Here is a 13,834-nt window from a genome sequence, read left to right as displayed (position 1 = left end):
CCAAATAACCCCCTCCCCCCCCAGCCCCCGTCACCCCACGTGCCCTTTGTCCCCTCCCTCCGCCCGACGGCGACCGGGGGGGCCGGAAAAGGGGGGCTGGATTTGGGGAGGGGGAGGGAGAGGAGGGGATTTGGGGAGGGGGGATTTGGGGAGGGGGAATTTGGGGAGGGGGAATTTGGGGTTGGGATTTGGGGAGGGGGGATTTGGGGGTGGGATTTGGGGTTAGGATTTGGGGAAGGGGGATTTGGGGGTGGGATTTGGGGAGGGGAGATTTGGAAGGGTGGATTTGGGGCGGGATTTTGGGGTGGGTTTTGGGAAGGGGGAATTTGAGGGTGGGATTTGGGGGCGGGATTTTGGGGTGGGGTTTGGGGCGGGATTTTGGGAGGGTATTTGGGAATGGGGGAACTCGAGGGGTGGGATTTGGGGTGGAGTTTGGGGGGATTTTGGGGTGGGATTTGGGAAGCGGGGATTTGGAGGAGTGGGATTTGGGGTGGGATTTGGGGAGGGGGGAATTGGAGGAGGTGGATTTGGGGTGGGATTTAGGGCGGGATTTGGGGTGGGATTTGGGGTGGGACATGGGAAGTGGGGAATTGGAGGGGTGGGATTTGGGGTGGGATTTGGGGTGGGATTTGGGGTGGGGTTTGGGGTGAGGTTTTGGGGTGGGATTTGGGGAAGGGGGGAATTGGAGGAGGTGGATTTGGGGTGGGATTTGGGAATGGGGGAATTGGAGGAGGTGGATTTGGGGTGGGATTTAGGGCGGGATTTGGGGTGGGATTTGGGGAGGGGGCAATTGGAGGAGGTGGATTTGGGGTGGGATTTGGGGTGGGATTTGGGAATGAGGGAATTGGAGGGGTGGGATTTGGGGTGGGGTTTGGGGAGGGATTTTGGGGTGGGATTTGGGAAGCGGGGATTTGGAGGGGTGGATTTAGGGCGGGATTAGGGAAGTGGGGAATTGGAGGGGTGGGGTTTAGGGCGGGATTTGGGGTGGGATTTGGGGTGGGATTTGGGGAGGGGGCAATTGGAGGAGGTGGATTTGGGGTGGGATTGGGGAATGGGGGAATTGGAGGAGGTGGATTTGGGGTGGGATTTAGGGCGGGATTTGGGGTGGGATTTGGGAAGGGGGGAATTGGAGGAGGTGGATTTAGGGCGGGATTTGGGGTGGGATTTGGGGTGGGATTTGGGGTGGGATTTAGGGCGGGTTTTGGGGTGGGGTTTTGGAAGTGGGGAATTGGAGGAGGTGGATTTGGGGTGGGATTTGGGGAGGGGGCAATTGGAGGAGGTGGATTTGGGGTGGGATTTAGGGTGGGATTTGGGAAGGGGGGAATTGGAGGAGGTGGATTTGGGGTGGGATTTGGGAAGTGGGGGAATTGGAGGGGTGGGATTTGGGGTGGGATTTGGGAATGGGGGAATTGGAGGGGTGGGATTTGGGGTGGGATTTGGGAAGGGGGGAATTGGAGGAGGTGGATTTGGGGTGGGATTTAGGGCGGGATTTGGGGTGGGATTTAGGGCGGGATTAGGGAAGGAGCACTCCGGCGCCGGCCCCAGCGCGGCTTTATTGGTCTGGGTTTTACATTCCGCTGTCGAACCTGGGGGGGCCACGGGAGCCCCCCCGACCCCAAAACCCCGGGCAGGGGGCGCGGGGGGGGGAGGGGAGAATGAGGTACAAACAGGGGGTCCCCCCCCAGCCCCACACCCCCAGGGGCACCCCGAAACCCCAAAGCCGCCCCCCAAAGCCCCGTTACTGGCCAGGGGTGGGGACTGGGGGGTCCCCCATATCCCACAGCCCTTCCCGGGGTCCTCACCCACCTCTGCCGCAGAACCTTGGGGTGCGGGGGGGTCTCAGCCCCCCCAAACCGTTGTGGGGCCCCCCAAAACTGTTACAGCCCCCCCCAAACCGTTATCAACGCCCCCAAACCGTCACAGCCCCCCCCAAGCCTTTTAACAGCCCCAAACCCGCCCCAAAATGCTGGGGGGGGGGGGTCCTGGGGGGTTTGGGGGTGCCGGGGGGGGGTCAAGATTTGGGGTCCCCTCAGGAGCAGCGGGCCTTGTGCTGGAAATAGGCCTGGAAACGGCTCTGGGCGTAGTCCTGGGGAAAAAGGGGAAAAAGGGGATAAAAGGGGGATAAAAGGGGAATAAAGGGGAATAAAAGGGGATAAAAGGGGATAAAAGGGGAATAAAAGGGGAATAAAAGGGGAATAAAAGGGGAATAAAAGGGGGAATAAAAAGGGAAATTAAAGGGGGAATAAAGAGGGGAAAAAAGGGGGAATAAAAGGGAATAAAAGGAGGGAAAAGAGGGGGAATAAAAGGGGGAATAAAAGGGGGAATAAAAGGGGGAATAAGAGGGAATAAAAGGGGAAAAAGAGGGGGAAAAGGGGGGGAAAAGGAGGGGAAAAGGGGGAAAAAAGGGGGAAAAAAGGGGGGAAAAAAGGGGGAAAAAAGGGGGAAAAAAGGGGGAAAAAAGGGGGAAAAAAGGGAAAGAAAAAAGGGGGAAGAAAAAAGGGGGAAGAAAAAAGGGGGAAGAAAAAAGGGGGAAGAAAAAAGGGGGAAGAAAAAAGGGGGAAGAAAAAAGGGGGAAGAAAAAAGGGGGAAGAAAAAAGGGGGAAGAAAAAAGGGGGAAGAAAAAAGGGGGAAGAAAAAAGGGGGAAGAAAAAAGGGGGAAGAAAAGGGAATAAAGGGAAATTAAAGGGGGAATAAAAGGGGGAAAAAGGGGAAAAAAGGGGAAAAAAAGGGGAAAAAAGGGGGAAAAAAGGGGGGAAAAAGGGAAAAAAAGGGGGGATAAAAGGGGTTTGTGCAGACCCCAGAGCCCCGCGGCTGAAGGGGGGCACGGGGGGCACCCCAAAAACCCTCACCAGGTACCCGAAGGGGATGGTGGAGATCTTGGCCTGCACGATGGACCACAGGCCCCAGAAGAAGTGGGAGGCCAGGGCGAAGCTGGGGGGTGGGGAAAGGGGCTGTGAGACCCCAAAACCGCCCCGTGAGCGCCCCAAACCCCCCGTGAGCGCCCCAAAACCGCCCGTGAGCGCCCCAAAACCGCCCGTGAGCGCCCCAAAACCCCCGTGAGCGCCCCAAAACCGCCCCATGAGCACCCCAAAATCCCCGTGAGCGCCCCAAAATCCCCCCGTGAGCGCCCCAAAATCCCCGTGAGCGCCCCAAAACCGCCCCATGAGCACCCCAAAATCCCCGTGAGCGCCCCAAACCCCCCGTGAGCGCCCAAAACCCCCCGTGAGCGCCCCAAAATCCGCCCGTGAGCGCCCCAAAATCCCCGTGAGCGCCCCAAAACCGCCCCGTGAGCGCCCCAAATCCCCCCGTGATCACCCCAAACCCCCCCGTGATCACCCCAAACCCCCCGTGAGCACCCCAAAACCCCCGTGAGCACCCCAAAACCCCCGTGAGCGCCCCAAAACCGCCCCGTGAGCGCCCCAAACCCCCCCGTGAGCACCCCAAACCCCCCCGTGAGCACCCAAACCCCCCGTGAGCGCCCCAAACCCCCCCGTGAGCACCCCAAACCCCCCCGTGAGCACCCAAACCCCCCGTGAGCACCCAAACCCCCCCGTGAGCGCCCCAAACCCCCCCGTGATCACCCCAAAATCCCCGTGAGCGCCCCAAAACCGCCCCGTGAGCGCCCCAAAACCGCCCCATGAGCACCCCAAAATCCCCGTGAGCGCCCCAAAATCCCCCCGTGAGCGCCCCAAAACCCCCCCGTGAGCACCCTACAGGCACTCACGGGATGGGGGGGATGGGTCTAGGGGCACAGGGACCCCAAAAGGGCACGGGGACCCCAAAAGGGCACGGGGACCCCAAAAGGGCACAGGGAACCCTCCATGGGCACAGGGAACCCATAGGGGCACAGGGACCCCAAAAGGGCACAGGGAACCCATAAGGGCACAGGGAACCCCATAGGGGCACAGGGACCCCATAAGGGCACAGGGACCCCAAAAGGGCACGGGGACCCCACAGTGACCCCCTAGTGACCCCATAGTGCCCCCGGTGCCCCCTGGCACTGACCGCTCGATCTCCAGCAGCATCCTCCTCTCCTCCTCCTCCTCCTCCTGCTCCTCCTGGTGCCCGTCCCGTGCCCGCTCCCCGTGCCCGGTGTCCCCGCGGTGCCCCGAGCGCTCGGCCAGGTAATGGCGGATGAAATGGAGCTGGGCACGAGAGGGCACAGCTGGCACCCCAAAGGGGCACGGGCACCCCAAAGGGGCACGGGGAACTCAAAGGGGCACGGGGAACTCAAAGGGGCACGGGGAACCCAAAGGGGCACAGCTGGCACCCCAAAGGGGACATGGGGAACCCAAAGGGGGCACGGGGAACCCAAAGGGGCACGGGGAACCCAAAGGGGCACAGCTGGCACCCCAAAGGGGACATGGGGAACCCAAAGGGGGCACGGGGAACCCAAAGGGGGCACGGGGAACCCAAAGGGGCACAGCTGGCACCCCAAAGGGGACATGGGGAACCCAAAGGGGGCACGGGGAACCCAAAGGGGCACGGGGAACCCAAAGGGGCACGGGGAACCCAAAGGGGCACGGGGAACCCAAAGGGGCACAGCTGGCACCCCAAAGGGGACATGGGGAACCCAAAGGGGGCACGGGGAACCCAAAGGGGGCACGGGGAACCCAAAGGGGCACAGCTGGCACCCCAAAGGGGACATGGGGAACCCAAAGGGGGCACGGGGAACCCAAAGGGGGCACGGGGAACCCAAAGGGGCACAGCTGGCACCCCAAAGGGGACATGGGGAACCCAAAGGGGGCACGGGGAACCCAAAGGGGGCACGGGGAACCCAAAGGGGCACAGCTGGCACCCCAAAGGGGACATGGGGAGCCCAAAGGGGCACGGGGACCCCAAAGGGGCACGGGGACCCCAAAGGGGCACACACAGCGACAGCTGGCACCCAAAAGGGACATGGGCACCCCAAGGGAGCACGGGGAGTCCAAAAAGGGCACAGGGACCCCAAAGGGGCACGGGGAGCCCAAAGATGACCCAGAGGAGGCCAAAAGTGCCCCAGGGACCCCCCAAAGTGCCCCAGAGCCCCCCCAAAGCGCCCCAGAGCCCCCCGCGTGCCCAGGGCCGTGCCCACCTGCTGCTGGCGGCTGGGGTAGTGCTCGGGCTGGGCGCGGAAGAAGGGCCACGCGTCGTGCCCGTAGCTGTAAGCCCACTCGCAGAAATGGTTGCCCAGGTCAAAGCCCCTGCAGAGGGGGGGCAGCGTCAGCGCAGACCCCACAGAGAACCCACAGAGAAACCCACAGAGAACCCCATAGAGAGCCCCATAGAGAACCCCATAGGGAACCCCACAGAGAACCCCATAGAGAAACCCCACAGAGAACCCCATAGGGAACCCCACAGAGAACCCCATAGAGAACCCCACAGAGAACCCCTTAGAGAACCCCATAGAGAACCCCACAGGGAACCCCACAGGGAACCCCATAGGGAACCCCATAGAGAGCCCCACAGAGAGCCCCACAGAGAGCCCCATAGAGAACCCCATAGGGAACCCCATAGGGAACCCCATAGAGAAACCCCACAGAGAGCCCCATAGAGAACCCCATAGGGAACCCCACAGGGAACCCCATAGAGAACCCCACAGAGAACCCCACAGAGAGTCCCACAGGGAACCCCATAGAGAACCCCATAGAGAGCCCCATAGAGAAACCCCACAGAGAACCCCATAGGGAACCCCATAGAGAACCCCACAGAGAGCCCCACAGAGAACCCCATAGAGAACCCCACAGAGAGCCCCATAGAGAACCCCACAGGGAACCCCACAGGGAACCCCATAGGGAACCCCATAGAGAACCCCATAGGGAAACCCATAGAGAAACCCCACAGAGAACCCCATAGGGAAACCCACAGAGAACCCCATAGGGAACCCCACAGGGAACGCCATAGGGAAACCCATAGAGAACCCCATAGAGAACCCCACAGGGAACCCCATAGAGAACCCCATAGAGAACCCCATAGGGAACCCCACAGGGAACCCCACAGAGAACCCCAAATCCCGCCGGGAGCGCGGAGAGGGGACGGGGCCCAAATCCCACCCCCAAATCCTGCTGGGAGGGTGGAGAGGGGAGGTAAAACCCCAAATCCCACCCCCAAATCCTGCTGGGAGGGTGGAGAGGGGAGGTAAAACCCCAAATCCCACCCCATATCTTGCTGGGAGGGTGGAAAGGGGACCCCAAATCCCATTGGGATCACGGAGCAGAGAGGTGAAGGCCCAAATCTCAGTGGGATCATGGACTTGTGAGGGGCAGGAGGGACCCCGCAGGGACCCCAAAATCCCCGCAGGGACCCCAAAACCTCCCCAGGGACCCCAAAACCCTCCTGGGGACCCCAAAACCCCACAAGGACCCCAAAACCTCCCCAGGGAGCTCCCCAAAATCTCCCAAAACCAACGACCTGTGAGGGGGTGGCCCCAAATCCCAGCGGGATCGTGGGAATGTGAGGGGCAGGAGGGACCCCCAGGGACCCCAAAAGCCCCCCAGGGACCCCAAAAGCCCCGCAGGGACCCCAAAACCCCCCCAGGGACCCCCCAAATACGCCACCTGTAGTTGTAGCTGCTGTACTCGAAGTCGATGAGCATGAGCCGGTCCGAGGAGCCCTCGCGGCCCGCCAGGAGCAGGATGTTCCCTACGGGATTTGGGATGGGGCTGGGAGCGGGGATTGGGGATTGGGGATTGGGGGATTGGGGGATTGGGGATTGGGGGATTGGGGATTGGGGGATTGGGGGATTGGGGGATTGGGGATTGGGGGATTGGGGGATTGGGGATTGGGGGATTGGGGATTGGGGGATTGGGGGATTGGGGGATTGGGGGATTGGGGGATTGGGGATTGGGGATTGGGGGATTGGGGATTGGGGGATTGGGGGATTGGGGATTGGGGGATTGGGGATTGGGGGATTGGGGGATTGGGGGATTGGGGGATGGGGATTGGGGATTGGGGATTGGGGATTGGGGGATTGGGGGATTGGGGGATTGGGGATTGGGGGATTGGGGATTGGGGGATTGGGGATTGGGGATTGGGGGATTGGGGATTGGGGATTGGGGGATTGGGGATTGGGGGATTGGGGATTGGGGGATTGGGGGATTGGGGGATTGGGGGATTGGGGGATTGGGGATTGGGGATTGGGGATTGGGGATTGGGGGATTGGGGGATTGGGGGATTGGGGGATTGGGGATTGGGGGATTGGGGGATTGGGGGATTGGGGGATTGGGGGATTGGGGGATTGGGGATTGGGGGATTGGGGGATTGGGGGAATGGGGGATTGGGGGATTGGGGGAATGGGGGATTGGGGATTGGGGATTGGGGGATTGGGGGATTGGGGAATGGGGATTGGGGATTGGGGGATTGGGGGATTGGGGGATTGGGGATTGGGGATTGGGGATTGGGGGATTGGGGATTGGGGGATTGGGGATTGGGGATTGGGGGATTGGGGGATTGGGGGATTGGGGGATTGGGGGATTGGGGATTGGGGATTGGGGAATTGGGGGATTGGGGGATTGGGGGATTGGGGATTGGGGGATTGGGGATTGGGGGATTGGGGATTGGGGGATTGGGGGATTGGGGGATTGGGGGATTGGGGATTGGGGATTGGGGGATTGGGGGATTGGGGGATTGGGGATTGGGGATTGGGGGATTGGGGGATTGGGGGATTGGGGATTGGGGATTGGGGGATTGGGGGATTGGGGGATTGGGGGATGGGGATTGGGGGAACGGGGATTGGGGATTGGGGGATTGGGGGATTGGGGGATTGGGGATTGGGGATTGGGGATTGGGGGATTGGGGATTGGGGATTGGGGGATTGGGGGATTGGGGATTGGGGATTGGGGATTGGGGGATTGGGGATTGGGGATTGGGGGATTGGGGGATTGGGGGATGGGGATTGGGGGAACGGGGATTGGGGATTGGGGGATTGGGGGATTGGGGGATTGGGGATTGGGGATTGGGGATTGGGGGATTGGGGGATTGGGGATTGGGGATTGGGGATTGGGGATTGGGGATTGGGGGATTGGGGATTGGGGGATTGGGGGATGGGGATTGGGGGAACGGGGATTGGGGATTGGGGGATTGGGGGATTGGGGGATTGGGGATTGGGGATTGGGGGATTGGGGGATTGGGGGATTGGGGGAACGGGGGAACGGGGGAACGGGGGATTGGGGGATTGGGGGATTGGGGATTGGGGGATTGGGGGATTGGGGGATTGGGGGATTGGGGGATTGGGGGATTGGGGGATTGGGGATTGGGGATTGGGGATTGGGGATTGGGGATTGGGGGATTGGGGGATTGGGGGATTGGGGATTGGGGATTGGGGATTGGGGGATTGGGGATTGGGGGATTGGGGGATGGGGATTGGGGGAACGGGGATTGGGGATTGGGGGATTGGGGGATTGGGGGATTGGGGGATTGGGGATTGGGGGAACGGGGGAACGGGGGAACGGGGGATTGGGGGATTGGGGGATTGGGGGAACGGGGGAACGGGGGATTGGGGGATTGGGGGATTGGGGGATTGGGGATTGGGGGATTGGGGGATTGGGGGATTGGGGGATTGGGGGATTGGGGGATTGGGGGATTGGGGATTGGGGATTGGGGATTGGGGATTGGGGATTGGGGATTGGGGATTGGGGGATTGGGGGATTGGGGATTGGGGATTGGGGATTGGGGGATTGGGGATTGGGGGATTGGGGGATTGGGGATTGGGGATTGGGGTATCGGGGATTGGGGGATTGGGGGATTGGGGGATTGGGGGATTGGGGGATTGGGGGATGGGGATTGGGGATTGGGGATTGGGGATTGGGGGATTGGGGGATTGGGGGATTGGGGGATTGGGGGATTGGGGGATGGGGATTGGGGATTGGGGATTGGGGATTGGGGGATTGGGGATTGGGGGATTGGGGATTGGGGGATTGGGGATTGGGGATTGGGGGATTGGGGATTGGGGGATTGGGGGATTGGGGGATTGGGGATTGGGGATTGGGGATTGGGGATTGGGGGATTGGGGGATTGGGGGATGGGGATCGGGGCATCGGCGCACCCCGGGGCGCTCACCCTCTTGCACGTCGTTGTGGCAGAAAACCACCGGGGACGGGGTGGACTCCAGAAGGTCCCTGAGGGACGGAGAGAGAGGGGTCACAGGGCAGGGGGCGACTGGGGGGACACCCCGGGGACAGGGGGACACCCCGGGGACACCCCAGGGACATGGGAACACCATGGGGATATGGGGACATGGGGGACACAGGGGTACGGGGATATGGGGACGTGGGATTCGGGGAGAGGGGGACACCAGGGACATGGGACACAGGGATTCAGGGACACGGGGAACACCAGGGGTACAGGGACATGGGGGACACGGGGATGTGGGGGACACCAGGGACATGGGACATAGGGACACTGGGGACAGGGGGACACCGGGGATACAAGGACATGGGGGATGCAGGGATATGGGGACACTCCAGGGAAATGGGGGACACGGGGATATGGGAATGTAGGGACACAGGGGGACACAGGGGACACAGGGATATGGGAATGCAGGGACACAGCGGACACAGGGATATGGGACTGCAGGGACACCCCAAGAACACAGTGGACACAGGGATATGGGACTGCAGGGACACCCCAAGGACACAGGGGGGACACGGGGACACAGAGCCGCCCCTGGATCTGCAGAACCCGCAGCAGCCCTGCCCTGGGGCCCCGCAGCCCCCTGGGGACCCCGAGTGTCCCCCGAGTGTCCCCACGCCCGTCCCCGGTGCCGGAGATGACCCCACCTGAGGCTCCTCATCTCCTGCTCCAGGTTGTAACCCCGGAGCTGCTCCAGCTTCTCCAGCCGCTCCTGCTCCGGGAACGTCAGCTCCGAGATCTGCTCCAGGTACCTGGGCACGGCGGGCACAGCGGGCACGGCGTGGGCACAGACCCCACAGAGCCACCCTGCCCACCCCAGGGCCGCCCAGGGGACACTCTGCGGCCCCTTCCGTGGGAAGCAGCCGGGAAACCGCCGGGGTGCTGGATCCCGATGGGATTTGGGGTCCCCGCTCCATGGTCACAATGGGATTTGGGGTCCCCACTCAATGATTCCAGTGGGATTGGGGTCTCCCTCACCACTCCCTACTCCCAGTGGGATTTGGGGTCCCCGCTCCCTGATCCCGATGGGATTTGGGGTCCCCACTCCATGGTCACAATGGGATTTGGGGTCCCCACCCCATGGTCCCAATGGGATTTGGGGTCCCCGCTCCCTGATCCCAGTGGGATTTGGGGTCCCCGCTCCATGCTCCCAGTGGGATTTGGGGTCCCCCCCACCACTCCATGGTCCCAGTGGGATTTGGGGTTCCCCTCACTGCTCCCAGTGGGATTTGGGGTCCCCACTCAATGATCCCAATAGAATTTGGGGTCCCCACTCCATGGTCCCAGTGGGATTTGGGGCCCCCACTCCCTGCTCCCAGTGGGATTTGGGGTTCCCCTCACTACTCCCAGTGGGATTTGGGGTCCCCTCACCACTCCCTGCTCCCAGTGGGATTTGGGGTCCCCCTCACCACTCCCTGCTCCCAATGGGATTTGGGGTTTCCCTCACCACTCCATAGTCCCAGTGGGATTTGGGGCTCCCCTCCCTGCTCCCAGGGGGATTTTAGGGCCCCACTCCCTCTCCAAGTGGGATTTGGGTCCCCACTCCCTGTTCCCAGTGGGATTTGGGTTCCCTTACCGCTCCCTGCTCCCAGTGGGATTTGGGGTCCCCACTCCCTGCTCCCAGTGGGATTTGGGGTTCCCCTCACCACTCCCTGCTCCCAGTGGGATTTGGGGCCCCACTCCCTGCTCCCAGTGGGATTTGGGGTCCCCTCACCGCTCCATGGTCCCAAAAAGCCACTTGGGCTCCTTGTTGAAGGGCATCACCATCCCGTGGAACCGCGACATCTTGGCCGCGATCTCCCCGGACACGCTGGGGTCCCGCAGGTCCTCGGTGCGCAGCCGCCGGCTCTGGGGGGACACGGGGAGCTTTTGGGGTGCCCGGGGAGGGGTGTTTTTTGGGGTGGCCCGGGCTCAGGGGATCCCAAATCCTACCGGGATGTACTGCTCCAGGCGGCCCTGCGGGAACACCCCGAAGAGGCGCGGCCCCAGCGCGCGCTCGGCCAGGATGGCGAACATGACGCTCTCCAGCACCAGCGAGTCCACGCCCTGGGGAGCAGGGATGGGGGAGAGGGGCACCCCAAAAACGGCAACCCCAAAAACGGGACTGCCCCCAAACACCAGCATCCCGAAAACGGGACCCAATAATGGCAACCCCAAAAACGGGACTGCCCCCAAACACCAGCATCCCGAAAACGGGACCCAATAATGGCAACCCCAAAAACGGGACTGCCCCCAAACACCAGCATCCCGAAAACGGCACCCCAAGAACGGCACCCCAAAAACGGCACCCCACAAACGGGACTGCCCCCAAACACCAGCATCCCGAAAACGGCACCCCAAAACCGGCACCCCACAAACGGGACTGCCCCCAAACACCAGCATCCCAAAACCGGCACCCAAAAATGGGAACCCCAAAAACGGCAAAGCCCCCAAACACCAGCATCCCGAAAACGGCACCCCAAAAACGGGACTGCCCCCAAATACCAGCACCCCAAAAACGGCATCCCAAAAACCGGCAACCCCAAAAACGGCAAAGTCCCCAAATACCAGCATCCCAAAAATGGCATCCCAAAAACGGGACACCCCCAAATACCAGCATCCCGAAAACGGCAACCCCAAAAATGGCAACCCCACAAACGGGACTGCCCCCAAACCCCAGCATCCCAAAACCGGCAGCCCCAAAAACGGCAACCCCAAAACCGGCAACCCCGCCCAAACACCAGCATCCCAGAAACGGCAACCCCAAAAATGGGAACCCCAAAAATGGCAACCCCAAAAACGGCAACCCCGCCCAAACCCCAGCACCCCAAAAACGGCACCCCAAAAACGGCAACCCCGCCCAAACCCCAGCACCCCAAAAACGGCATCCCAATAATGGCAACCCCAAAAATGGGAACCCCCCCAAATCCCAGCATCCCAATAACGGCCCCCCAAAAACGGGACTCCAAAAACGGGACCACCAACCTGGGATCCCAAAACTGGCACCCCCCACCCCAGTGGGAAGGCACCCAAAAATCCCCGATCCCTTGGGGTTCCCTTGGGGTTGTTATGGGGTTTGGGGTGGGTTTGGAGTTGGTTTGGGGTGTCCCTGTCTCCTCACCTGTAGGATGGCCCAGGAACCCAAACCCCACCACCCCAAATCCCTGATCCCTTGGGGTTCCCTTGGGGTTCTTATGGGGTTCGGGGCGGGTTTGGGGTGTCCCTGTCCCCTCACCTGTAGGATGGCCCCAAACCCAGCACCTTCACCCCAGCGGGAAGGCACCCGAAAATCCCCAATCCCTTGGGGTGCCCTTGGGGTTCCCTTGGGGTTTGGGGTGGGTTTGGGGTTGGTTTGGGGTGTCCCTGTCCCCTCACCTGTAGGATGGCCCCAGCACCCCAAACCCAGCACCTTCACCCCAGCGGGAAGACACCCAAAAATCCCCGATCCCTTGGGGTTCCCTTGGGGTTCCCTTGGGGTTCCCTTGGGGTTCTTACGGGGTTCGGGGCGCCGCTGCCCCCTCACCTGTAGGATGGCCCCAAACCCAGCACCTTCACCCCAGCGGGAAGACACCCAAAAATCCCCGATCCCTTGGGGTGCCCTTGGGGTTCTTATGGGGTTCTTACGGGGTTCGGGGCGCCGCTGCCCCCTCACCTGTAGGATGGCCCCATAGACGCGCAGCAGCACCTGCCGGGGCTCGTCCGCCACGCTCGGGATGTGCTCGGGCAGCGCGCACTTGTACAGGAGGTTACTGAGCCCCCCGCTGTGGGGTTTCGGGGGGTCAGGGGGGCACCGGGGGCACACCGGGCACCGGGGTGGCACTGGGGTGGCACTGGGGTGGCACTGGGAACGGGGGAAGGGGGCACAAGGGGACAGGGACCCGCCCCGCTCGGGGTGTGCCCGGACACCACAAGCTGGACAGGGGTCACTGAGCCCCCGCTGTGGGGTTTGGGGGGTCAGGGGGGCACCGGGGGGACACCGGGGTGGCACCGGGAATGGGGGGGACACTGGGGGACACGGGGAGACAGGGACACTGGTCTGGGGACACTGGGGGACACTGGGGACACTGGTCTGGGGGAACTGGGGACACTGGGGGACACTGGGGACACTGGTCTGGGGGAACTGGGGACACTGGTCTGGGGACACTGGGGGACAGAGACACTGGTCTGGGGACACTGGGGACACTGGGGGACACTGGGGACAGGGACACTGGTCCGGGGTAACTGGGGACACTGGGACACGGACACTGGTCCGGGGAACTGGGGGACAGGGACACTGGTCCGGGGAACTGGGGACACTGGGAGGGGCACTGGGCTACTGGTCACGGGAGCAACTGGTCCAGAGGGCAACAGCGGACACCGGGGGACTGGGACACCGGTCCGAGGGGCGAGCGAGGACACTGGCAGGGACAGCGGGTGGGGAACCCGGCTACTGGTCCGGGGGCGACTGGAGCCACTGGGAGCCACGGGGAGGGGGCCGAGCCTCGGGACGAGACCACCGCGGACAGGGCGGGGGGGAAAGGCGCGTCTCGCCGGTTCCGCTTCCTACCTGACCGGCCAGATGCCGAACTCCTCCGGCCCGATGAGCTTCCAGGAGCCGGCCAGGAACTCGCGGCACCAGGCGTAGGCCTGCAGGCGGGTGGCGGCGGGGACATCCCCGTCCCCGCTGCCGCTGCCCCGGCCCCCCGCCGCCACCGCCGCCATGGTCGGCCCCACCCGCTCCCGCTGAGCCAAGCCGGGCGGCGGCCGC

The 13,834-nt window shown here is 62.7% G+C and overlaps 1 protein-coding gene across 1 annotated transcript; it reads right to left on the bottom strand.

Annotated features, from left to right (window-relative positions):
* Window positions 1-1,554: 1,554 nt before the first annotated feature.
* Window positions 1,555-13,794, bottom strand: CHKB (choline kinase beta). Its single transcript, XM_082280139.1, has 11 exons — window positions 13,634-13,794; window positions 12,740-12,848; window positions 11,041-11,154; window positions 10,823-10,956; window positions 9,756-9,860; window positions 9,037-9,095; window positions 6,537-6,621; window positions 5,075-5,183; window positions 4,006-4,145; window positions 2,850-2,931; window positions 1,555-2,086 (listed from the first exon to the last, which is right to left on the bottom strand). Exons 1-11 carry the CDS (start codon window positions 13,786-13,788, stop codon window positions 2,030-2,032), a joined length of 1,149 nt encoding a protein of 382 aa, XP_082136265.1. The 5' UTR covers window positions 13,789-13,794; the 3' UTR covers window positions 1,555-2,029.
* Between the last annotated feature and the right edge of the window lie 40 nt (window positions 13,795-13,834).

This window comes from Coloeus monedula, assembly GCF_965178545.1.
Source record: "Coloeus monedula genome assembly, chromosome: 4".
Taxonomy (NCBI): Eukaryota; Metazoa; Chordata; class Aves; order Passeriformes; family Corvidae; genus Coloeus; species Coloeus monedula.
Note: the sequence above shows the minus strand (reverse complement) of the source record. Positions and strands in the feature narration are given on the sequence as shown.

Coding starts and splice junctions, on each gene's coding strand:
- CHKB (XM_082280139.1), bottom strand. CDS start 13,788: ATGGCGGCGGTGGCGGCGGGGGGCCGGGGCAGCGGCAGCGGGGACGGG. Junction 11,155..12,739: donor TCTATGGGGCCATCCTACAG/GTGAGGGGGCAG, acceptor CCTGCTCCCCAG/GGCGTGGACTCGCTGGTGCT. Junction 6,622..9,036: donor CCACAACGACGTGCAAGAGG/GTGAGCGCCCCG, acceptor CAAATCCCGTAG/GGAACATCCTGCTCCTGGCG.